The 26,866-nt window shown below is 44.9% G+C and overlaps 1 protein-coding gene across 4 annotated transcripts in view; it reads left to right on the forward strand.

Annotated features, from left to right (window-relative positions):
* EGFR (epidermal growth factor receptor) overlaps positions 1-26,866 on the forward strand; it is a 199,262-nt gene that overhangs the window by 150,324 nt on the left and 22,072 nt on the right. For 3 of the 4 annotated variants that reach the window (XM_058534824.1, XM_058534825.1, XM_058534827.1), the window contains exons 9-20: positions 800-926; positions 1,025-1,098; positions 1,978-2,068; positions 4,689-4,888; positions 5,830-5,962; positions 7,758-7,848; positions 9,316-9,473; positions 14,821-14,859; positions 16,915-17,056; positions 17,908-18,030; positions 18,729-18,827; positions 24,697-24,882. In XM_058534824.1, coding sequence (XP_058390807.1) covers positions 800-926; positions 1,025-1,098; positions 1,978-2,068; positions 4,689-4,888; positions 5,830-5,962; positions 7,758-7,848; positions 9,316-9,473; positions 14,821-14,859; positions 16,915-17,056; positions 17,908-18,030; positions 18,729-18,827; positions 24,697-24,882 — 1,463 coding nt within the window. The remainder of the gene's footprint in view (positions 1-799; positions 927-1,024; positions 1,099-1,977; positions 2,069-4,688; positions 4,889-5,829; positions 5,963-7,757; positions 7,849-9,315; positions 9,474-14,820; positions 14,860-16,914; positions 17,057-17,907; positions 18,031-18,728; positions 18,828-24,696; positions 24,883-26,866) is intronic. The other variant, XM_058534826.1, reaches the window with a different exon arrangement.

Consider the following 26,866-nt stretch of genomic DNA (forward strand, 5'->3'; position numbering starts at 1 on the left):
GATTGATGTAGCAATAGGACACAGATCAAAGCATTTGGTTCACGTAAACACTGGAAGAAAAGTAGTTTATCTGATAAAAGTTATGACAGTATTTCCTGTGATGTAGTATTAGACAGCTGCTAAAAATCATGTCTGTGAATAGTTTTAATGATATGACGAATGTTCATGGCATAATAAGAGAAGAAAAACAAAATACCAACTACATATCTAGTGGGACATAACCATGGAGGATAGCTGGAACGAAATTTTCTAAAATATTAAAGGTAGATAGTGGAATTGCTGGTCATTTTGTTCCTCTTTATTCTGTGTTTTCAATATTTTCTTAAATGAATGCATCTTACTCTTGCCAAAAAAATCTGTGCATGGTTTCTTTAAGGTAGAAGACAAAGCTGCCACTTAGGTTAGGGCAGTGGAAAGGCATTGAAGGTTTAGGCAGGGGGATACCCACTGAGCATGTGCACAGATGCAGTCCTGACAGCACTGTTGTGGAGAGGAAGCAGGAGTTGTTAAGAGCAATTAGATTCTGGTACAAGTGGGAAATAATGAGGAGAATGCCAGTCCAGTGAGGACCACAACAGCGACAGTGTCTCCTTCTCTAGCCACTGTAACCCCAAAGCCCACCAAGGTTCCTGGTACCTAGCAGGCCCTTCATTGATGTTTGTTGAGTGAATGAATGATGGCATGGCAGTGATGGTTCTCAGGGCTACAATTCCCTTCCTGCTCCCCACTGCCTGGGGAACCCTAGCAATTCCTAATTCAGCAAATGGGAATGCAATAAACATCTCCCTTATCTTTACAGTTTGTAACGGAATAGGAATTGGTGAATTTAAAGACACACTTTCCATAAATGCTACCAATATTAAACACTTCAAAAATTGTACCTCAATCAGTGGAGATCTTCACATCCTGCCAGTAGCATTTAGGGGGTAAGTAACAGATAAAGTTACTGGTGTAGAGAAAAACAATATTTGCCTCGTTCACTGGTAGAGACTGGGAATCAATAATCATCCCTTACTTGTTTCAGTGACTCCTTCACACGGACCCCACCTCTGGATCCCAAGGAACTGGATATTCTAAAAACTGTGAAGGAGATAACAGGTGTGTGCTGCAACATTTCATATGAACATGAAGGGGAAATCAGGGTTTCATAGAGAGAACTTTTAGACATATTTCCTTCTCCCTCAGCATAAAAAGCTTTTTTCTGAAATTCTGTCATTAATGACTAATAATTCCTTGATATTTTTCAAAAATGCAATTTCCCCTGCATGTGAGGGGTGAACACTTTAAGCAAAGAGTCGGGTCATTCATGACTTCGTGTGAACATGTTGAATCCCTCAGCTCCCCAGCCTAGGGCAATGTCCTGATGGCCCAGCGACTTCTGTGGGTAGAGGGAGAAGGAGGGCAAATGGGGCAGGAACCGCACAGGCTCTCAAGTCTCGGAGACTAGACTTCGTGTCCCTGCTCGGTCACCAGCAGGCCTTGGGTCCATGTCTGCCATCAGAGCTCCACTTCCCTCATCCCTAAAAAGGGAATAATGAGACCTAAATAACAATATTGTTTTGAAGATTGAAATTAAATAGGGAAAATATGTAAATCTCCTTGTATGTAAGAACAGCTCAATACTGGGCCACTGTCATCGAGAGCAGGAGCCTGTTTGGGTCATCAGATATGTAGCCCAGCAAGGTTCTCAGGGCCACAGCAGCATGGGGACAGCCTGTTGGATGGGAGTTGGGCAGTGGGAGAGAGACAGCAAGGCAGAGGAATTCCAGGGGAGGGGCAGGATGCCCGCTGGAGCATTGTGCCTTGGCTTGCGTCTGCACGTGCGTGTGTAGACTCAGTGAAGGTGACAACACGAATCAAACCAAACGTTCACATTTCCTGCTCCTACTATAGTCTCTTGAGAATCCTATAATAATGTCTCATACAAGAAAGAAATTTCTAAGCGGTGTGTGTCTGAATCTTCCTACTGCCTTATAGGGTTTTTGCTGATTCAGGCCTGGCCAGAAAACAGGACTGACCTCCATGCTTTCGAGAACCTGGAAATCATACGTGGTAGAACCAAGCAGCAGTAAGTTGACCTCAGCCAGAGCCCAGTAGATCCTTTCTTACTTTTTTATTTTGAAATAAGACTTACAGAAGAGTTTGAAATTAAACTCACAGTATGTTGCAAAGACACTACAGAGAATTCCCTATATCCTTCACACAACTTCGCCTAATGTTAACATCTTACATGAGCCTAGCGTAAGTATCAAAATGAGGAAATTAACATCGGCACAGACTTGGTTATGACTTCACCCATTTTTCCATGAATGCCTTTGTTCTGTTTCAGTGTCCAGTCCAGTATCCCACATTGCATTCCGTTGTGTTACGTCTCCTTAGTCCCTTGCGATCTTATAGTTCCTATGTCTTTCCTTCTCTTCCGTGGCCTTGACGCTTTTGAAAAGTACTGGTCAGGCATTTTGTAGAATGGCTGATTTTTTCTCAAGAGTCAACTGGTGTTACGCATTTTGGGCAAGAAGAGCGCTGAGGTGACGTGTCCTTCTCAGCACATCGTATCGGGGGACCTGAGGGGCTTTTGGGCATTAAATGTTTCTTTTGGGATTTCCACTTGTCCAACTGCAACAGTGAAGTACACACACACACACACACACACACGCACACATACACACACACACACACACACACACATACAAGCATCTTTAACATAATAAGTGTAATAATGAGTTTTATGGTGAGGAGGAATTTGGGAATCTCTTGGTCAAACATGACTTGGAAACAGTCTGGTTCCAAGAACTATTTCCCATAATTGACCCCTAAAAGGACTACATAGTATTGTGCAATGTTAAAGAAAATCAGGATATGGTACACATAAAATAAGCATTGCTTTCCAAAAACTGCCTTGGCTATGTGTCTCTGATGCTAAACACTTAGCTACCATCGCTTCCCAGAAAGGCCCCTCTGCTCTGAGCTCTCAGGAATACTTCCTTTGCCCGAGGTTCACACAGAGACAAGAGACTGGGATCAGTTTTCCTGGGTGATTGGTATATACTTCTTGGCTTAGTTTTAGGGATTTAAAGAAGATGAAGATTACTTTTTTGTTTTTGCCAAGAAGTCCAGTGAAACACAGTCCCTACGGGGGCAGGGTGACTGCTGGTCCCAAGGTGGTGGCTCACCAAGGCCAGGCCTGCCCTGCAGGGAAGACCCCAGCTGTGTCTCTGCCATCTTGGCTCCCCTGGGTGCGTGCTGGGGAGAATTCCTAACAGTGGTGGTGCAGGCCTTCTACACAGGGTGCCTTGCTTTCCCCAGGGGCCAGACTGTGGGAAGAGAGAGGGAGAAAGGGTGGAGAGAGGGAGAGAAACAAGGAGAGAAGGAGTCTCCAAATTACACTTGAAACTTTTGTCATCTCACGCCTTAATTATCAGCCTCTTCATTCAGTACTGTCTCAACTGGCTCCTTCTCCGTCTTGGGGTCCAGTGAGCCTCCTAAAAATGCAGATATGTTTCCTGTGGTTTCCCATCATCTGCAAACAACGACTCAAGCTCCTCCATGCGCTGTCCAGGTCTTCTGTGCTCTGGCCTCTTCCAGCCTCCCCAGACCCCTCTCCCAGGCCTCCCCGCCTCCACAGTTCTGCTCCAGCAGTAGCTCGTGGTTCTCAGCAGCTGTCCGGTGCTTTCTCACCTTCCCGCTCCTTCAGCTGGTTCAGGACTTCCCTCCCTTTAGTCTGAATAACTTTCATCCACTCGCTTGATGAACACATACTGATCTCCTGGTGGGATTCTAGCCCAGTGTTGCGTGGTGAAGAAAATATCATAGTTCCTGTTCCTGAGGTCCTCACAGTCAGGCATCACCTCTTCCAGGAAGCCACCCCTTCCTAGACATCCCTCCCCAGGCTTGTTTAGATGCCCCTGCTCTTTGCCTCTGTGATGCCCATTATCACCATACTAATGGTGCTGGGTTAAAATTATCTGCTCATATGATTATATCCTCACTAGACAAAGGGTTCCTTGAGAATAGGAAACATACACTTAACCTACAGAGAATTAGTCACATATTACCTCAAATGTTTGTTGAATATATGGATGAGTGGATGGATGGAAAGATGAACCTATGACTTTTGAAATGTATTTGGATGTTTGAGAGATTGGAACATGTTCTCAATTCCCAGGCAGAATAAAAATGCAGTAAATAAAATAATGACATTAAAACATTTATTCAGGGTCCAGCCTGGTGGCATAGTGGTTAAGTTCACACACTCCTCTTCAGGGGCCCGGAGTATGAAGGTTCAGATCCCAGGCACAGACCTACACATCGCTCGTCAAGCCATGCTATGGCAGTGTGTTCAATATATGGATGGGTGGATGGAGGAAGACTGACAACAGTTGTTAGCTCAGGGCCAATCTTCCTCACACAACAAAACAAACAACAAAAAAACACATTTATTCAGCCCGCAGTCTGCTACTGGGATTAAAGATACTAAATGAACAAGGAGCTAGCTTTTTCCTGGAGGAGCTTAAAAAACACTTGCCATTTTCAAAAGTTGTAGTACATACATTCCACAGTGTGACTTACGATCACTGAAAGGCAGTCTGCAGTAAATCTAAAGTGGTCCAGAAAAAAAAAATAAAGTTTTTAGTGATATTATGTTATCATAATTTTTCAGAATGTTGTTTTTCTTCTTTCCAAATTAGTGGTCAGTTTTCTCTTGCCGTCGTCGGCCTGGACATAATGTCCTTGGGATTACGCTCCCTCAAGGAGATAAGTGATGGGGATGTGATCATTTCCGGAAACCGAAACTTATGCTATGCAAATACAATAAACTGGAAAAAACTATTTGGGACCTCAAGTCAGAAAACCAAAATTATAAACAACAGTGGTGAAAAAGACTGCAGTAAGTAATCACTTTGGTTTGGTTGTGGAAATGGTTCCAATGGGTCACTTGTTTTGATTCAAAATATTGAAGGGACATTCCTACACATTTAAATTACTTTTTTCATTCCTAAAGAAGCAAATTAAAAGAAGTCTATATTTTCTTAATTGTGAAGTTATTATGTGAAGTTCATCAGAATTGTTTCTAGATCATTCTCATTTCACAGGATGAATTTGCCTTGAGGTTTATGCTATCAATTATTTGTAGTTTATAAACTAAATGTAGGGTTAATTATATGACATTTTAGCTGTAGGTTCCTCCCTGCTCATCTCCACCTCTAATGACTATAGTTGCGTGCACGCGCATGCGCGCACACACACGAGTGGGATAAGCATTCCACACTGGCATTTCCTATGCTGAGTTTAGAGCCACAGCGTGCTGCCAAAGCTGGGCGTGCACCATCTCCTTGTTCTGAGACCATGCCCCTGGTAGAAACACATCTGAGTTCGAATCCTGCCTCTAGCCCTTCCTAGCTTTGATACCTTCGTCCATTTACTTAATATCTTTAAGCTTTGGCTTTCTCATCCATGAAATGGAGCTGATGATGATTCCCATTGCTATTGAGAGAAGTAAATGAAATTCTGTACGTAAAGCTCTTGGCGCGGTGCCTGGCACATGGCAAGTGACCACAAGCTTTCCCTATTGTTACCATCAGCTATGACATTCATCAGCAAAATACCACCCAGGTCTAGTCCAGGTCCCCTCGGCCCCCAGTAGGGAAAAGGAAACTTGCAGTCAGCCGCTGGAAGCCACTTCTGTGTCACTGATCCTTCGGGGCCCCCAGTGTGTCTGTGAAACTCAAGGTCACAGAGGACCCAGCACCTCACTTACAGGGCCTGTCTCAACTGGGCCTCTGCTCACTTTTCCGTAGCTGACTCCTTGCACTCACTCTGTCTTCTCAGAGGCCACTGGCCACATCTGTCATCCGTTATGCTCATCAGAGGGCTGCTGGGGCCCGGATCCCAGAGACTGCGTGTCCTGCCAGAACGTGAGCCGTGGCAAGGAGTGTGTGGAGAAGTGCAGCATTCTGGAGGGGTAGGAGGTTCTCTTTAATCCATTTGTTCTGATAGAAAAATAAGACAGGATTTTATAGCTTTTATAGGTTTATAGTTATTCAGTTTGATGCTTTTGTTTTTGTTTGTTGGCAACTGTTAATCACAATAGGAAATGAACAAAATTTTTTCATTGCTTAATCCAATCCAATAATTTATAGAATCTCTTTTTATGGAAATATCTTATATTTTTCTCACCTGCAAAGTTCCCAAGACAAATAGAACAGTCATCGGTGGTTCATATGGCCAAGACCATGGCCGTTTGTTCTTTTCTTTGCAGTACACTCATCCTGCTGTGTCAAAATATATTAATACAAATTACATTTCCTGGTTAATTATTGTTATATGTTCAAGAAACACTGAACAGTGCTAATAACTTTAAAGATAACCATGAACAAAGAAATAATTGTATAACATTTGTTGAATTTATTTGCAATGAATAAAAAGTATATAGTTTGTTGATTTTATGAGAATCTTGATATTAATGTAAAGCTTTGAATGACCACAGATAATGACTAAAAATAAATTAATAGGAAATTAAAATTGAAAGGGAGAGGCAGAGTCAGTTTTTTAAAAAAATTGAAGAAAAAAGGGAAATTTTGTGGTAGAGAAGAGCCATAGGCATTACATATGGCTATAGAAAATCTTACTTCCTGTTCTGCTATCAGGGCTTAGGCCACAGCTTGGATCCAGAAACATTCAGGAGCAGAATGAGGACCAAGTTCAGTTCTGTAGGAATCCTTTAGCTGGCAAGCTTATTAACCTAACAGAGTATTTTGCATAATTGATGGTGCTGTTTCAACAAGTAGGAAATACTGTGCAATCCTGACTGCTACAAATTGACACTAATCTCATGTTTGCAGTTTTCACATCTCTTTAAAGAGACAAAGTAATTAAAATAACGACATCGGTGGTGCCCCGTGCCTTTGCCATAGAGAACCCTGGTGTCTGGCAGCACCTGCTCCCTTTTCAAGACAGGTCCTTCAGCAACCATGGTAACCCAGAGAAGAAGCACAGGAAAAAAGAGTTCCAAGTGTTTGGTTTCATTGACGCCATCTGCCTGGAAGGGAGGACTTATGGAACATGTTTTTGGGTGTAAACATCCCTTGTTCACTGCCTGGAGCGAAGACTCGTGGTTAATCACTAGGCAGATTGCAGTCTTCTTAACAGCCGTCACAACTATTTTGTCTTTTCAACCAAACATCAGCTTCTTGCTTAGCATTGATGTACATCTTTGGAGAATGGTGAAAATACTACAAGCAAATTTTTTCACACCTGTGTTCCATATTTACTGATTTTAGTACTGTTTTTACCCCTTGAGCAAGTTTTAATATCTCTCCTTCTTTTTCCTGTGCATTAGTTTAGTTACCATTTCTTTCCAGTTTAATTTAAATATCCATGAATCTGATACAGGAGAGAGGGGGTGCCTCTTAAGGACTGTTTTCTTTTTTATCATTTGTTGGGTTGCTTCCCTAGTATACAAAAACTGTGCCTGTAGAAAAATGTAGGGAAGTTGCTTTGATTATAAATGAAGCTTATGTGTTTGTGCAGGGAGAAGATGACCAAGGATTCAGTTAATTCAGAATCACTTTATTCTATTTAGTCCTAGAGTCTCAATCATTTGACTTGCACCTAAAATTGTTGTGAATTTCTGAGAGAGGTGATTCATGTCATCTGAGATTTCAGACACATCAACTCAGACAGTTGTAACCATGCAGCATTTTGAAGCAGGATCTCTTGGAACGGCACTGATCAGTTTCCTTTCTTCCTCCTCTCAGTGAGCCAAGGGAGTTTGTGGAGAATTCCGAGTGCATCCAGTGCCATCCGGAGTGCCTGCCCCAGGCCAAGAATGTGACCTGCACCGGCCGCGTAAGAGCACGTTTGGTGTTATTCCCTCACGCGCCACAGGGAAGAGCCCTGCAGAGCCTCGACAATGACCCAGTGTCCTCCTGGAGCTGCTGCGGACAGTCGTCCAAGCCCACTTCCCAGACAAGAGGCTCTGACCTCACAGCCGGGTCAGAGGGTCTGTGATGGAGTTGAAGGCGTCACACAGCCCACCTGGCAGGAGCATTCACCTTTTCTGTCCAACATCCCCCGACACACTTAATGATGACCACTCTTTCACCACAAAACAGGGAGCCTTTGGGACTGGGGATATTGTCAGCCAGTTGTCACTATTTCTGACATCTGTCGTCCTTGCTTTATCATTTTAATCAAATATTATCAAATTCTTGTTTAACATTAGTTTATAATTATCTGAAGAATTTTTAAAGAAACACCTACGGAAACTTTTCAAAATTCAGTTTCATATCTACATGTTCAGTAATCATCTTTTAAAGCATGTAAATAAGACAGATCCCTCTCACACCAGTGCCCTAATGTTGTTAATGCTCAATATTATTTACATATGGAGCTCTGTTTGGATTTGATCTTCAGCAACCATATCTAAATCTACTAATTGAAAACAGTTTTCAGAAGTTCTCTCTAAATAGGAAGGTGAGGAGACTTTGTTTTGAGGTATAGGCTGCCGCATGGCTGGTTACAAAGTAAACCCCTGATGTATAAGTTTCCATGGCGTTGGGTTCCATTTTCATCATTGAAATACAATAACTGGTGACGCTGACTTCACCCTCTGGTTGTTCTGGCTCTGGGAACACTCAGTCTTGAGTGGACAAAACTCAGACGTCAGAGAACTTAGCCAACGGGAAAGTCCTTCCCTACCAGTCTCGTTTCAGCCCTTTGAGGAAGCGTGTGGGACACGACCCCGGCAGTCCCGAGGGTGACGCTCCTGTGGGTTTTGTGAGAGCGCTCCAAGTTTGACAAAGGGAAGCAGATTTTGCCTGTGACACAGTTAATTCTGCAGCCACCACTTCACTTGCCACTTGCCACCTTCTCATCACTGGAAAAATGTAGATGTGGGTTTTCTTAAATTTGCTTTGGCAAGTCTGGCTTCCCTCAGAGCTTCCCTTGAACCTCAAATATGATACGCAAGAAAGTCCACTTGACAATAAGGATATAAGTATACACGAAGGTCAATCAAGATCATTTTGACAAGGAATGATCCCACAATGTATTAAGTAAAATGAAATAAAGTATATAGTATAGTTTCTTCTGTGTTTTTATACATCATATGCATTTAAAATCAGGAAGACTTTTCACTAAGCTATTAACAGTGGTCATATCAAGCAAGCAGAATCACTGACAAATTTGCTGTTTGTTACTTAAGAACTTCTATATTATTTGACTTTTTTCACAATAAGTATCTTACGTAAAAAGTTACTTCCATTTTGAAAAAGAAAGAGACATACATAAATGTATTTCCCCACCTTGGTGCAGGGACCAGATAACTGCGTGAAGTGTGCGCACTACATCGATGGCCCCCACTGCGTCAGGGCCTGCCCGGCTGGGATCATGGGGGAGAACAACACCCTGGTCTGGAAGTTTGCGGATGCCAATCACGTGTGTCAACTGTGCCATCCAAACTGTACCTACGGGTGAGTGGCAGCCCAGCCTAGACAAGAAAATGCAGAGCAACAAAGTGTTTCCTATCTTGCAAATTTGTAGATTGAAAATGTCTCCAAAATTTCCAGGCAACAAATTACAGAGGTTTGTATTTGAGTCGTTTACTTCCGGTGTTTTGTCTCCATGGCTGTGGCAGCAGCAATGACATGCTTGTGGGCAGATCCTGGGGCCGTAGGAATGCCTCTCAGCCTCTCATGGTGTTGGTCATGCCAGGGCTCTGTTCTGCAGTACCAGCACGTCCCAACAAGAAAGAGTAAGTGACAGGTGGGGTGACAGCAATAGGGCCTGCCAGGTCTCTGAGGTTTCTGCAAATCTTTCCAGATGACCGGGATTCATATGGGAATCTTTTATTGTTGTTTTGTGATTAAGATAACATTGCCTGAAATGTTGCTTAAAGACACTCTTTCTTTTAGCTAGTTGATTACTAAGCTGTTACTAAGTACATTAAAACTATTTTGATTGCAATTTACAGAAGCACTGAAAGTCTGTATCTTATTTACTGAAATGATAAATTTGGCAATCAAATGACTATTCCCAGCAATCAGAAAGAGAAGTTGAGTTGTCATATAGAATATTCCCCTTTTCCTTGTGTCTCTCGTAATCCTCAACCTTATTTGGAGCCATTACTCTTTCTCCTCGGGATCCATCTCTCACTAGCTGTGTGGCCTTGGGCAAGTGTCTTAACTTCTCTGTACCTCCCTTTCCTCATCTATAAATTAGGATAATAATACTTTATGCATAGCTCACAGGATTTTTGTGAACTTGTATTAATATGTATCATGTACTGAAAATAATAGTGCTCTGGTAGTTAAGATTCAGAACTCTCACCACCATGGCCCAGGTTTGTTTCCCAGTCAGGGAACCACACCACCCATCTGTTGGTTGTCATAGTGTAGCAGCTTCATGTTGCTGTGATGCTGAAAGCTCTGCCGCCGGTATTTCAAATACCAGCATGGTCACCCAGGTTTCAGTGGGGCTTCCAGACTAAGACAGACTAGAAAGAGGACCTGGCCACCCACTTATGAACAAAGTGGCCATGGAAACCCTGTGAACAGCAGCAGAGCACTGTCTGATACAGCGCCAGAAAGGGAGAGGATGGCACAAAACGACCAGGCAGGTTCCGCTGTGCTGTCCACAGGGGCACTAGGAGTTGGAATCGACTCCACAGCACTGACAACAAAAACTTAAAATAGTGCCTGGAACACCTGGGCAGTGGTGGTGGTGATGCGGCTGGCCGTGAGGCAGCAAGGACAACGATGGTGGTGGTGACTGTGCTGGTGGCAGTGATGCTGCTGAAGGGAGGTGCTGTTGGTGCCAGTGCTGGTGGTAGTGGTGGTGGTGATGATGCCTGTGACAATGGTGTTGATTAGTGTTCTTTTTTTTTTTTTTTGCCAAGGAAGATTCACCCTGAGCTAACATCTGTTGCCAATCTTCCTCTTTTTTTTTGTTTGCTGAGGAAGAGTCGCCCTGAGCTAGCATCTGTTGCCAATCCTCCTCTATTTTGTATGTGAGCTGCCACCAGAGCATGGCCATTGTGGCGTGGTATAGGTCCACACCTGGGAACCCAACCTGGGCTGCCAAAGCAGAGCGCGCCAAACTTAACCACTAGGCCACCGGGGCTGGCCCATGATTAGTGTTCTTAAGGGATGCAGAACCTTCCACTTAGACCTCTAAAATTCAAGAGTCTTGAAAAATTTTCCAAAAATGTCCTAAGTTTACCAAGAAGTATTTTAATTACATTTATATGGAAGAGCCTGGGCCTGGAGACAAGTGACCTGGACTCAGGAATGATTAGTACCATGGTCAGCTTTTGTCATTTCACCTTCCTGAGTCCCAGCCCCCATGGGGTAGAGAGAAGGGCTCCATCACTCTGTGACCCTGTGGTCCAGAAGTTTCAGTCCTAGGTGACTGAAAGGTAAATCCTCAGCTAACATATAAGAAACCTGGGCATTTCTTCTGTGGTTTGCAAATGATTGGCTTTGCCTACTAATCTTAGTCTAATCCATTGGTTTGTTCCAAATGATCTAGCAATATTTTGCCAAGTTTACCGCCAAGAGAAACAAAAACAAAAGTTAACGCCAAAAAATTAATTTGAGTAGGGCTGACATTTTTACAGTGTTTTGTATTCCCATTCCATATTAGAGAAATGATATATTTCTCCATATATTTAAGTCATCTTTTTTCACGTTTCAGTCAAGTTTTGCAGTTTTCTTCTCTCGTGTCCCGCCTAAGTATTTTGTATTTATTTTTGCTGTTGTGAAATGGATCTTGTTTTCTAGATATCTTCTAGTTTGTTGTTGCTAATATATAAGATACCTTTTGATTTTTTGGTGGCAGTAGGGGCACATTCGTCTTGCTTTGATTGGCTTTACTGAACTTCCTTTGAAATTAGTGTTTTAGTTTATGATCTTGAATTTTCCAGTAATACAGTCCTATCATCTCCAGTAATGGTATCTTCATCTCTTTTTCAAAAGTTTCAGATCCTATTACAAGGGGCAGAATTTCCAGAATAACACCAGACACAGCGTAGTGGACATCGGAATTTTATATCTGATGGTGGTGGGAATGGCTGTAATGAATCACCATTAAGAACAATATTTGCTATTAGTTTAAGATACTTATTATCTTGTTAAGGAAATTGTCATCTATTCCTACTTTTAAATTATTTTTTTAAATCCAGAATGGGCTTTGAATTTTACCAAATACCTCCTTGGTAGCAATTTAAGATTTTTCATATATTTCCCTTCGGGTATATCAGCATGCTGGCCATATTGACCAATGACAAACTCTACAAAGCATGGTATAAACTACACTTTGCTAGTTTTTCACTTAATCTTTTTTTTCATATTCCCAAAAAATAAGCAATTTGGACCCGATTCTCTATAAAACAGAATTATATTAGCTGTATAAAACAAATGTTGCATCTTACCTCCTTTTTATATCTTTTAGAAATAGATGCATATATATATTTGTGTGTCTGTGAGTGTGTCATTGGGCTTGCAGGGTGGGGGTGGGGGGCGTCCAGAAAGTCTTTGGGCAGTTGGAATTTTCCATAAATTTAAACTGTATAAGATACAGTTTGCCAAATATAGAAAGAGGGAATTTACTCAAGATTTAAATAAAAAATGTTAATGGTCATTTTTTCTTGTATTTTCTTCTACAATTTCTGTCTCTTTCTCCCTTTGTTTCAAATAAAATCCTGGTGCTATGCCTTTGACATACAGTTTCATCAATATTTTATCTTTCATATATTTGATTACTTTCCTTATTCTGAGCCTTTTTGTTGATAGAAGAACATATAGTTTTATATAATCCTGTTATTACTATTTGTATCTTCTCCCAAAGTCATTAATCACATGGGAATTACATGATGTAAATGGATTTAAGTTTTAAAATATAGAGAAATGTTGATGGCAATATAAGGGAAAATAAGAAAACATTTCTTTTATTGTGTATTTGTGATGTGAACATTATCACATACCTTGCCTCAGTTTGGTGTATGGATTTTTCCATTTGTATTGTTGAAGGAAGCCTTAAAAAGTTTCAGTCATCACCACAACTCATTAGCCAGTAGTGACAAAGCCCAGAGTATGGCACGGGAGCTGCCTGCTTCCCAAGGCCTGCCCACCGTGGCAGCTCTGGTGACCCAAGAGAATGGTAAGGAAACTGGAAGCAAATCCATTTTTAAATGGAACCACATTTTCATAGTAAGTCATGAGGATTTCTTTGAAATTTTTATCCTGATAAATTAAACAATATGAAATTTTGCCCACTTTAATTACATGTAACAAAAAAGCATAAGTTAAGTGGGGGATAGAGAATAATTTTCTGACAAAATTAAATGATAGCATGATACAGCCTCTTTTACTTGATGTACAACAGTCATCTCTGCAGAATTATCAAGGGCGCCATAAGCTGTCCCAAGGACCTTGTAATCTCTTGATACTCAAATCCTTCTTTCTTACAGCACCCGTCCTGTCACTGTCCTTGTCAGTCATCTCTTCAAGCGTACACTGGCCCGTCTTTCCCTCTGAGCTTCTCACTTGTCAACAGCTTCTTGTTCGCAATCCCTGCAGCACTGTCAGAGGCTGTATAAAATCCTGGATCTTGTCCAAAATTCACAATTTCATTTTGCACCCACTTTGCATAGTGTTCCCATTCTGTTACAGTCTGGACACTGATAGGCATTGTGGGAAAAAACACTAGTGAGGGGAGATATTGTGAGTAGGGTCAGATTTTATCAGTGGTCATCCATTAGTGAATGTTTTTTGTCTTTTATGATTTTGGTTTTCCTAGGGGATAATAGACTATCACATAACAGACTTCCTTGCATATTCCACTGCCTGAAGAAGCCTGCGTGTCCAGTGTAGGCATGAAGGCCCAAAATGCATTGCAGGGGCAAGACTGCACTGTTTGACACCACGGAAAAGAGGGAGGGCTTAGACCCTTAAAACCAGGAAGAGTGGAATGTAGAGATCAGAGCCCTTTGAAAGAGAGAGAAAGTGTTCAGGACCAGATGACAGTGTCAAACACACATCCCCAGTCCTCTTCATATGTTAGAAATGTAGTTCTTCTTTCCCTGGGCCATGCTATGTCAGTCTTAGCCATTTAATTGGAATATTTTGTTTTCCTGTTGACTTTTGTATTGGCAAATGTTGCAGTACTTCAAAGCCAACTTACCCTGCCTTTATAACCGTCATTCTGTAATCATCTAATGGTGGTCTCCCCCCACTGGGAACCCAGCTGTTCAAGGTCACATTAAGACAAATTCTGTCTCTGCTTCATGTAAGACATTTCAGTTGGGTGGAAGTGGATCAAGCCGGCTCCTGCTCCTGGCTTCCTGGGTCTGAAATCATCATCGCCACTTCTCTGCCACTGAGATTCATGTCTTTACTCATCTGTTCCTCTCCCCCTGCCCCTTGATCAACATGGCCCAAGAAATGGTTCTAGTCTCAACTTCCTCTCCTCCCCTGCCTGTATTGACATTCAAGCCAGCTGTGAGATAGCTATACTATGTCAAAAATAACACATGAAAACATTTCAGTTATGAAGACCAGAAACTGTCTACTTTGTTCAATGCTAGAACAATCCCTGTCACAGGGTAGACACTCAAAAATATGTGCTGAGTGAATGAACAAATGAATAAATGCATAATAAACAAATGATTAACCACCACCCCAAAATTGAGACACATTGGGATTTTAATGATTTGAGAGTAATTTAACACACATTGCCTTATGATTTAATAAAAACTCTCCAAGAAAAAATGCTAAAGAAGTAGAATGATCAACATGTGTATTTCTCTTTCAACTCCTACAGCTGTGTAGGGCCAGGTCTTGAAGGCTGTGCAACGAATGGGTAAGTGTGACAGCTTTGTTTCTAACGGGCCCTGTCTGAAATGACCCAGTGTGCTCTGGGCAAAGAGAATGCTTCCTGCTGTTCTGGCTGTGTCCACCTCGTCAGCCCTCACTTCTTCTCTGGGCCAGCAGAGGCCTCCCTGGCAGAGACCACCCCCCGACCCACTGCCCGCCTTGTGAACTGTTCTTCAGTGGAGGGACGCAGGACATGGGTGCGGGGTCCTGCCCCGCGTGGGGGTGCTGACTGTGCAGTACGGCTCTTTCTGTGGAGCCCACTTCTGCCCCCTTGGTCATACCAGTTCTGTTGGCTCCTTCTCTTCCAGCCTCTCATCTTTGTCCCTCACTGACCCCATTGGTCCCATCCCAATCCTGTGTTTGAATGACCTTTCTGTTTGATGACAAAACTCCAGCCTGGGAGGATTTTCTCCCCTTACTTCCTTTTCTAAACGTGACTTCCTGCAGCATTTTGGTTCTGCTCCGTTTGCCCTCGGTGCTGGAGGTGCTGCAGTGAGGGAAGCCGCGCTGGGGGTCCTGGTGCAGACCCCCAGGAGAGCGCCGTTGTCAGTTAATCATGTCCCGCGAGGAAGCAGAGCTACACACGGCACCTGCTGGCTGTCCCTGATGTCCCACCACCAGCCAAACTTCCAGGCCCTCTGCCATTTCTACAAAACTCCATCCCTCAACACCCCTGCCTCAACATCAGCTACGCCTCTGCCCAGGAATTAGCCATGATAACACATCCCTCCTACCGTCAAGTGAGACATTAAAGACAAATAAGGCAGTTTCTCAGAAATAAAGATTTCCTGTCCCCACCTCTTCACTGAGCCTACAAGGAGCCTGGCACAATTTTTCCTATTTTTCATGCTACAAGTCAATGTCTCAGTAATGATGTTTTCTGTCACATCCCCACCTTGAAACCAGTCAACGACCACTCCTTGTTCTGTTTACTCTTGTAGATTTTGTTTCTTCTCTTGTCATTCATCTGCGGCTCCCCATGGAACACATACTCTGTAACAAATTATTCTTTATATCTTCCTATGTTCCCTTCAAATAGTAAAAATCCATTAATTCAAACTCGTTAATTGGGGGATGATGTAAAGCAGGAGGTGGCTTTTGCACTCGCTAAGAAGAAAGTGTTGTAAATATTGTTTTCATGAAGTACGTTTGACCTACTTATGAGAAATTTGTAAAGATGCTGGCACATTTTTTGGGTGCAAGTGATGCTTCTAATTGAGATTTGATATTCGTTAACGTTTTTACCTGAAAATATGCGGAAGATTAAATGGCGTAGATACTTGAAAATAATAACTTTATAAAGGTTCTAAATTCAGAATCTGCCACTTCAGATGGTTCTTGCCCAGTGAGCTTCAGAACCTGTGTTTTACATTTTTGCCCTCGCTAAAATCAAACTCCACCTCGTGGGAGAAGGGTGTGTTAGAGTGGTTGAGGCTGCGTGACGACACCGCTCATCTGTGACAAGGATGCTTTCTGTGTCAACAGCCTGTCACTTGATAACCTCCTTCAAGCTCATTCATAAAACATTTCACATGGCTGCGGTCCCATCTTGAAAGCCAAGGACTCCTTTAGGGGTCCTCTATGTTATTGAAAGGGTCCCTTCACCCTGCCTGGTCAGTAGACACCACATATCTGCTGCATGTGGAGTGCCAGGCTTCAAACAGATGGAGATACTCTGGGGATACATACAAATTCATATAAAAAGCATTATTGAAGTCTGAGTTACTTTTTGAATGATGTGTTTTCATCATCAATCTTTAATCAAGATTAAAATATAACCATCATATGGAGAGGTCCAGATGATACCTCCATTTAAAAAATGCACAAGAGCGGAGCAGAGGCGGTGGGTGGGAAGAAGTTAGAAACTACCCCAGAACTCTTAGTTTTTTTTCCTCCTTTTCAAAGCTGCTCAGCATTCCACTTGGTGAGATAGTTTTAAATGATGTCAATGTATCAAGACATGCCAGAAATATGTAAAATGCCAGTGTCATAAAAGCTGTCAGCAAACCTTACCTTCCCATGTGTCTCCACCTCTTTCCAGGCCCAAGATCCCATCCATCGCCACTGGGATTGTGGGCGGCCTCCTCTTGGTGGTGGTGGTAGCCCTTGGGATTGGCCTCTTTCTGCGCAGGCGGCACATCGTCCGGAAGCGCACTCTGCGCAGACTCCTGCAGGAAAGAGAGGTGAGTGCCCGCCACGCCAGCGCCCCTGGAGAAGCGACGCTGCCCCAGGTAGGACCAAGGGCTGTGCAGACATGCCATTTGAAATTCTGTGTTTTAAATATGTAATTGTGTTATTATGCTTTATTTCTTGGGATGGAAAAACCAGAATCTCTGAATATCCAATTACAAGCAATTCGTTACATTTGGGTACCTCTATCCAGTGAAATGCAAATGTGTCTAGGGTAAGTCACACAACATGGTTGCAAAGCCACGCAGAGTCCCGTTTACAGTACAGCACCGGTGCACTTGCCCAGGAGAAGAGCTTGTGGATAGGTGTGTGTTGAGTTCCTGTGAAGGCGCTGTGGTTGAGGAGATGCCACTTTGGAAAATGCCATCGTCCACATGAGTGCTGTTCCCTTTTGAGCTCTGTGTGTGACTGTGTTATCCCTGACACTTACCAAGTGTCCAGCAGTGTGTCCGAAGCCAGAGTCGCTGGGAAGAGAGACCCACAGCAGCTCGTAGCATAGTGGCACCTGTGTGTTAGGGGGCCGGACAGGCTATCACAATGACCACTGTGTAAAAATTTTGCTCACCAAAATTTTCTCAGTTCCAGCTAATTAGCCTGGAAACAGAAACTGCCTTTGTTAAAGTGGAGCCATTCTGTTCAAGGACACTGGTATCAGGAAGTCCCTGTTCCTACCATGTCTGTTTTGCAGTTCTTTAGAGAGGGCATCCATTTCTCCTTTTGAGTTCTTTGTGCTAAAAGCACAACCACGCAGTGCTGTGTCTGGACCTGCCTGACACCCTCCTCCCCCGTGGGTGTTGAGTGTTGGGACTGAGCAGCATCTGCTCCTCTTCCTTGTCTCTCACAGCTCGTTGAGCCTCTTACGCCCAGTGGGGAAGCTCCCAACCAAGCTCTCTTGAGGATCTTAAAGGAAACAGAATTCAAAAAGATCAAGGTGCTGGGTTCTGGAGCATTCGGCACAGTGTACAAGGTGAGGCTGCTGGAGACACCACACCAAGGCTTCTGGGGGCTTGGGTTGGCAGGCCCCTCACATTCTAGGTGGGTGAATCCAGAGTCCTTGGCTGTGGTCTGCTTATCATCATGGTCTGTTCTTTGTGTCACTGAGAGTTTGGGAAATTCCAACGTTTTTCTTAAGTTATTGAGAGGAAATCTTTTATAATCATGATGGCAAATAAGTGGTCCTGTGAGACCTGTACACAGGCAAAAACATTTTTATGGATGACACATTGACCTTTTAGAAGGGTGGGTGGCACAGATGGAGTCTGAAGGAGGGTTGCCTATCACTGAGTGACAGCATCCAAATAAAGCCCAGGTCAAAACAGCTTCCTCTTAATTTGTTTTTCTAGATTCTCTTTGCATTAAGTCTGATTTCAGTTGAGTTTGGACCTGGCATCTTAGAATTCTGAATGAAATGATCTACACTGGTTTTATAACTAGCATGAGTTTAGGGTTTTTTTAATCTAAGTGACTAATTCATGGCACATGATAGCTAAAGAGCTGCTGAGATGCCATCACTCCTACTCCCAGTGGCCTTGCAGTGCAGAGCTGTGCTCGATGTCCCTCACCCTTTGAGATGGTGTCACTAATAAAAGTCCATCCAGCTCACAAGTTGCATATTGCATGGTATGATGATTGCCAGTTAATGTCTTCCCTCTGTCTTTGTTGTAGGGACTCTGGATCCCAGAAGGTGAGAAGGTTAAAATTCCTGTGGCTATCAAGGAATTAAGAGAAGCCACGTCTCCAAAAGCCAACAAGGAAATTCTTGATGTGAGTGTCTGCTTTGTTTTCCAGTTGTCCAGAGGCCTAGATGTCAGAAGCCACCTTTTCTGGTGTCTGGCAGCATGTTGCTCTGTTTTAGACTTTTTTCATCACCACATTCTAAATGTTCAATTTTTATATCTTTTTTCCTTCTAGCTATAGTTGGCATAATTCCCTCTCAGGCCTTCTCTTATAGAGAAGACTCAGCTCATCTATCGTATAATCTGCCCCAAAGGATAGAAACTTAGAGTTGCTGGGCATTTACCGGAGGCCAGTCTCAGTACCAGTTGCTTTACACACATTATCACATGAATGCTTCTGATGAACCTGTGGTGTAGGTATTATGCTCAATATTTTTTGGATGAAGAAATGGAGGCATAAAGAAACTTGCTGAGGTTCACACGGCTGGGGTAGGATTCCAGACCTAGTTACTTCTGACTCTGAAACTCACGTTCATTTGGCGGTTATCTTATCTTTGAAATGGCTTTTTAAAGGTCCCTAGGATTAACAATATGATGCCCACTCTATAAACGGTTGCCCACTTGCTGTACTTTCTCTCAAAATAATTTAAATGTTATTCTCCAGTGTCTGCTGATTGTTTTTATGGAGTAAGTCTTTAGAATGTTCCACAAGATGATTGTTATGTTTTTAGTTTCCATTCTATTGAACTTTCTCCACCTCCTCTGGACCCTCATTAGCCAGTGTGGGGGCTGCCCACTCTTAGAAAGAGGCTGAGCCATCCTGGAATTTGGCAGAGCCCACTTCAAGGAGATGCTGAGGGAGATGCAGTGTGCAGACCCTCCAGGGTCTTGTGTTAAAAACGTTGGCCACTGCTTGTCGTCGGTTCATGAAAATTCTTGCCCCTGTCCCAAGGCAGACCCAGTGAAAGGAGAGGTAAAGGGCTCAGCAGTGGGTAAGGGAAACAAAGTCAAAGAAAAAGGAAAATGACAGCCTTTATTGCCTCAAAAATCTAGAGAAATTAGCCAAGAAGGACAAAAGTCAGATGTAATATTCTCCATTCTTGTATCTAACCCACAGGATATATAGTAAGCAAAACAAACATGAGCCTTTTCTAAAATGTGTTTAGACACAATGAACTTCCCAGTGGCAAAACAGTCTCCACTTCACTTTCCTCCAGGCAGCCTTCCCTTCTTTTCTGATAGTGAGGAAATTCCTGCTCTGGTTCACTTTTCTTTTTTTTTTTTTTAATAATTTTTATTTATTTATTTTTTTCCCCCAAAGCCCCAGTAGATAGTTGTATGTCATAGCTGCACATCCCTCCAGCTGCTGCATGTGGGACGCGGCCTCAGCATGGCCAGAGAAGCGGCGCGTCGGCGTGTGCCCGGGATCCAAACCCGGGCCGCCAGCAGCGGAGCGCGCGCACTTAACCACTAAGCCACCGGGCCAGCCCTGGTTCACTTCTCAATGAAAGATGATGTGTTAGTACAGCGCAATAGAAAATCTCACATATCGATGATGTACTTATCAAGCAAAATTATCTTTCATTTTAATGGCTTACAAATTAGTGTGAAGTTCTACTAACACAATGTCAACTCCTGTTAACATAACCACAGGAAATGTAGTGGACGAGCCATTTGTGAAATCTCTTCACTTAGAACCTCTGGCTCCCTCACCTGTACTGTTAACAAGAAAATCTTTTTGCAGAACTTACTTCCTTAATTCATTTTTTACTCATTTAAGAAATTCTAATAAATTTCACAAAATGTTGTTGAAATGTGCATTCTGAAATGCAGAATAAGGGTGATTTTGAAGACAATAGCTATGCTTTGGGGAAGGAAGTAGTTTTCACTGAACAGGGCTCCCCAGCACTTCTAAAATTGGGGGAAATGGGCTTTTGTAGGGCAGAGGAGGGGTGGAAGACAGAGAAAGTAAAGACTTACAAGTTTAAAAAGTTAAAAAGTTCCTTTTTAGCCTCTTGCTCTGCCTCTCTCCTGCTCTCCCTCCATTGTTTTTATTTCCTGTCCTCCCCCACCTCCGTTTCTTCTTTCTGGTCATCTCTGTCTGGTCCTCTCATATCAGGTGTTGTGACTTAGTGGACACCATGCCTGAGACTGGCGTCCTCATGTGCTCTTCCCGCGGCTCCATCTGCCCGGCGCTCACAGGGACCCGGCGGTGCAGAGTGTGGGGCAGGGATGGAGAGCACCCTGAAGGAAAGGGGAGGCTGAGGCAGGCTGTTTCTGCTAAAGGAAGCAAAGGCCAGCGGTTCTAAGGCCAGTTTCCACAGTGAGCTGAAGAGCAAGTTAACCTTGTGGTAGGACAGCCCCGGGGACTGGTGTGCTCTTCGAAATGCTCACAGGCACGTGTCAGGGGTCCCCTCAGACTCTCCTTCCCCCACGAGGGCAGACACTGAGACCCAACACGCACACACTGTAGCCCCTGGTTTAAGTTGCTACCAGTAGATTAGTTAACTGGTAAAGTGCCAAAAATGTAGGGCCATCTTCTTTTCATTCTTAAGATCAGGCATATGCCTCTGCTGAAGGAGTTTAAAATCTAATGGAATCCTTTTCCCCAATTCTTATAATAGTTCACAGATGAGGAAGACAAGCAAGAAGGAAGGCACCAAGTTATTTGGGCAATGGGGACAAAATAATAAACTTTCAAGGTCACCAAGCCTCAGAGACACCCCTGCCACGTGACTCAGGCATGAGCCTTTGTGGTCTCTGAGCGTCGGCTCCTCCTACCAGCCTGCAGGCCTGGCTGGGCAGCTAATTCAGAGATTGTTGTGGAATACCAAGCATGCTTGCTGTAGGTCACAGTGCACCTTTGAGATTCCAAGATAAACAGCAAAGAACAAAGCTCACTTTAACTTCTGTGCACACTGAACAGGACACACGACCAAACAGTGTCCCCATTGTGCCTAGGGGGTGGGGCGGAAGTGAAGACCTGGTTCTGTTGCTCTATCAAGTTTTAATAGGATCAGGACTTGGCAGGGCTCCAGGCTCTGTGTGGCCCAACACCCACGCCCAGTGCTCTGTTCCCTGACTCCTGGGTCCAGGTCAGCTCCTCGCCGGCCCCACAACAGATGGGAGCTTAAACTACTCCAGTTTGCAGATTTTTCTCCCCTCTAAAATGAATACAATATGTTTCCAAATCTCAACCAGATCTTGAGAAAATAAGAACGGCCAGAGGATTTCTTTGGTATTATGGCTGTACAGTTTCCCAGGCTTGGGGGACAGATGTGATTTGTGCTTTTCTGGCAATCGCATGGCCTATTAATTTTTCCATAGACTTTCCAGTTTAAATTTAGGGCAGGCAATGGAAAGAGAATGCAAAACAGATTTATATATGTGCTGTGTGTGTCATAGTGTCCAGAGTTTCCTGGTAGAACTTTATCCAGAGACTCTACAAGGCAGCACGGGAGGCCACCAGGCGACATGGCATGTGGGGCAAGCAGCGGGTCAGGGAGGGTCCGGCTCAGGGGGAGGACACCCCATGTAGGCCCAGGGCTGAGACTCAGAACGTGGTTTCAGGTGGGCCATTCGCCTCCCTGGGCCTCAATTTCCTGTTCAGACTTCAGATAACGGCCCCAGGAGAAATGCACTTGCGGGCCTTTCCAGTTCTAACTGTTTATAAACAGCCCTTCTCGAAGATGGAGGGAAGTTCTAATGTCCGTAAGTATTAAATATCTACTCCTTACTGTTGGGATATTAAGTTCTCAATATAAAAGAAAAAAATACAGCCTCTACTTGAAAGCAGAGCACCTACTGCTCACAAAAGCATCCCAGCGTCGGCAACAAATATTAAAGGCAATAAGGATTTCTTTTGTTAATGGAATTGGCATGGTCTCTGATTTGCTTTGAATTTCTGGCTTTGCATGGTTTCCGTGTGGTTCAACCCAGATGTTGTTGAGGCAGTTATGTGCCTAGATGTGTGGTGGGTGCCACTGGATAACAAAAGAAGAAGAGGTCCAGCCCTCCCGCCCAAGTGCTTACCACATTCTCATGGACATCTGTGGGGGAAACTGAAGCAACAGATACGTAGTATTTGCCCACAGGGTTTGGTGGGAAAGAGCACTGGGTGTGTTCTGGGAGCTAGAGTGCAGACCTCTCCTCAGAGAGCATGGCGAGCAAGGACATTTTTTTTAATCACACAAATATTTAAGTGCAGATTATGAGGAGTGCTCCAAAGCACTCAGAATCCCCGGAGGTCTGTTCAAACAGATCAGATCCTGGGCCCTACCTCCCTGCCTCTCACACAGGGCCTGGGTGGGGCCCAGGAATTTGCATCTCTAGCAAGTTCCCCAGCCATGTAGAGCCTGCTCCCCCAAGGAGAAACTGCAGGGTGCCAGGAAAGTTTCACTCAGGTTGGGGGATCGGAGAGGCCCCTCTGAGGAGGAGTCAGCCAGGGAAAGGGGAGGTGGAAGGGCATTCCGGACAAAGGGCCTCATGGGCCAGGGCCTGAGGAAGGATTGAGAGAGCAGAGAGCAGGAGGAGGAGGGGGCTACACGAGGAAGGGCTGGATGGGCAGGGCCTGGAGCCTCCCGGGGGAACAGCAAGGGCCAGGGGAAGGTAAAGGCCAGAAGCTGGGGTGGTCTTTTTGTGTTTAGGAATATGTATGCATGCTGCCTCTGCCCCACCACCCGTCTCTTGCTTCACCTCTGGCTGCCGGTGCTCTCTGCTCTGGAGCATCCCAGAGCACCCCCTCCTGGTGCCTTCACCTGGCCCAGCTGCGCTCGCTTCTGCAAGGAGAGCCCAGCTCACCCACGCCCATGCTCCAACCACTGGAGTGGCCGAGATGTGGAAAGGAGCCTCTGAACTTTCTCTTGCAGGCCATGTGGTCGCTTTCACACCCAAATAAAAGATCCCCACCTCTGTATTTCAAAGGTAGGGGGATAATTTATGGGTGAAATTGAGGATTCCTTAATTCTTAGTCGGACTTGAGGGTTGTGTGCATGGTTGTAAATAAAATCAGCTTCCTCTGCCCGAGAAGAGCAGAAGGGTTAAAATAAAGTCCACAATCATGGATCTGTGTCAAACAAAGACTCCTGCCTTGGCCAAATTGGTTGGGGGGGATGGTGCGTTTTGCAGAGCAGTGTGGTTTTCCCATTCCGCAACTGAGGCAGGGGGCAACACAGACCACCTCTCTTTAGAAATGAGGCCTGGGCAGCCAACCAAGTCTGCAGTCACTGTAGATTTAATGCCCTCTGTCCGTTTCAAAGCCTGAAATGGGTACAGTGGCAGGGCTTCTCCAGCTCTACTTCGCAGAGGTGGCCCCAGGAGCATAGCAGCGTTGCAGGTGGGCGCCCTCCCCATTGCCCACAGCACATTCAGGAACAAACACTGCTCTGTTGAGAAGTGCAGTGCTCTCCATGGCTGCCAGCTGGCGCGCGACCTCCTCTGAGAGCTCTCACCACCACACCTCTGCAGTACCTCGAAAGAGGGGTCCGGATTCAGTGGGCAAGTCATTATCCCAGGTGTAGGGACCAAACGTGGATTTCTACACTCCCTGACAACGTTTTCAACTGCAGCATCTTCAGTCTGGAGGTGGAGGTGTTCCTAACGAGGACGTCAGCAACGCCCAAACGTGGAGACATCGGGTCTTGTTTTCATGCAGCGTTTTGCCAATGGCGAATGTTGCTTGGGTGTCTCTGTGAAGAGGAATCCCTACATGCGCCCAGGAGGGCGCCGTCTTCCACAAAATGCCTGGTCATTTCACAGCCTCCTCTGTCACAGAGAAATGTCCTGCGTGAATGTCCACTGCACTAGATGTTTCCTGGGCTAGCTTGTCCTCCACAAGTACACATTTGGAAACTCAAAATCACATTCATGCTTTTTTACCTGGAAAGGGGTCTGTGTGTCTCGCCCTTTTCCACCATGGGGAGCCTTTCTGATGCCATCCTCTCCTCTTCTCCATGCAGGAAGCCTACGTGATGGCCAGTGTGGACAATCCTCACGTGTGCCGCCTCCTGGGCATCTGCCTGACCTCCACGGTCCAGCTCATCACACAGCTCATGCCGTTTGGCTGCCTCCTGGACTATGTCCGCGAGCACAAGGACAACATTGGCTCCCAGTACCTGCTCAACTGGTGTGTGCAGATTGCAAAGGTAAAGGGAGAGCACGGCCCGGAGAGCGCACACGGAGCAGGCGGCCGGCTCTGGAAGTGGGCGGAGGCTCCCACTCAGCGGGACGTGTAGCTGCCTGAGCTTGCTGCTCATGCCAACGTCTCCTGGGATGCTGTGATCATTAGTGAGAGTCCCGAGAGCCCCAAAGGGAGGCGGCAAGGGGAAAAATAAAGGCAACTGGAAAATCAACCATTAGGGTCTCCATCCCGAGATAACTAAGAGTTTGCCAAGAGGGTATGTGTACATGTGTACGCACGCATACACACAAGGTACACTTTATTTTGGGTGAAATTGAATTGATGGTCTTTTGCATCAAATCAGTGCCTGTCCCACTGCACGTTGAAAATCTAATCATTGGCTACATTTGAACAATTTTCTCTTTATGGGGTGCTTAGTATGGTTTGATGTTAGTGTTCTTATTTCTCTGGCATCCTTTTTGTTGACTACTATGGCAATTTTTGGTAGAGGAGGAGATGTGGTTTTCACCCAGTCAGCACTTGGTAACAAGGCAGGCCAGGCTGGCTGAGGCTCAGCGGAGGACACAGGGGACAGTGTGGTTGTGTGGATGGCGGGGCGGGGGCGTGCTGGTCCCAGCCTGGTATACAGGTTGAAGGGGGACTGACAGAGGTGAACAAATGCTTCTGCTGCTTCGCTGGGGTCCTCACGTGTCCCCCTGTGCACTGGCTTGATCCAGCGTGAGGGAGAGGCTGACAGGGCAGACAGTGGCCAGGTGGCCCCACCCGTGTGCTAGGACAGGAATGGAGCACTGAGCAAGGTATTTAGCAATTATGAACAGTATGGTCTCAGAAGGACTTTTACTTTCATCTCAAGCTTCTCCCTCTTGATCCCACCACTGCATCAGTTATTTGCAACCCGGTTTGCTAAATTCTGTTTTGTTCTGAGAGTGGGTGTACATTGTACTCAGTTTAATTGAAGGAATTTGTGGGCAGGACCCCTCTCTGTGCCTACATTGATCATTCCCTCCTTTCCCTCAGACAATGGGCAGGGTGTTAAGAGGTGTGCCAGGGACCACGAGGCAGGGAGCACATCATCCCCCAGGTCTCCTCCAGTTCCTCATTGCTCATCTCACCCTTGGTCCATAGTGGCAGGTGTTGGTCCTGTGGAATTACTCTTGAGGATGCTCTGAACTTGCTCACTCAACTCGCAGCAGATGTGGAAAGTGACTTATAAGACAAACAGAAATATTTTGGGCACCACTCAGCTGGTGACTGCCCGTGACGCCACAGGATGGGTTCTTGTTAGGAGCAATGGCACTGGGGGAAGGCAGTCTCCCCTCCTGACACTGAGGTTCTGGGCCAGGTTGGCTGAGCAGGAGGCCACCTCCCAGGATAACCAGACAGCAGCACATCGCTATTTATTCCAGTGCTGTCTGGTGTCGATTTCTCAGCTACGGCCCCTGGACGCTCCAGCACCCTGGGACGTGGGGCACTCTCCCTCTCCGACCACCACCAATCACCTGGTGTGCTTGTCATTCTCTTGTCTATCACCCTGGTCACACAGCAGAGGAGTCACACCGTCATTATTAGATAATGGTCCTGGAAGAGGGTGTGTGAGCCTCAGATGCTGTGGTTTCGTGAAAATTCTTGTTGTTTCTGTGTGTGACTGTATTCGTTTCCTAGGCCTGCCACAACAAATTACTGCAAACTTGGTGGCTTACCACAACAGAAACTTCCTCTCTCACAGTCGTGGAGGTCAGAAGTCCAAAATCAAGGTGTCAGAAGGGCCATGCTGCCTCCGAAGCCCCTAGGGGAGGATCCTTCCTTGCCTTTCCCAGCTCTGGTGGCTCCTGGTGTTCCCTGGCTTGTAGCAGCATCATTCCAGTCTCTTCCTCTGTCTTCACATGGCCTTCCCTGTGTCTGAATCCAAATTGCCCTCTCCTTTCTCTTAAAGCACACCAGTCATCCCTAAATCCAGGATGATTTCATCTCAAGATCTTTAACTATTA

This window comes from Diceros bicornis, chromosome 41 (genome assembly GCF_020826845.1).
Source record: "Diceros bicornis minor isolate mBicDic1 chromosome 41, mDicBic1.mat.cur, whole genome shotgun sequence".
Lineage (NCBI taxonomy): Eukaryota > Metazoa > Chordata > Mammalia > Perissodactyla > Rhinocerotidae > Diceros > Diceros bicornis.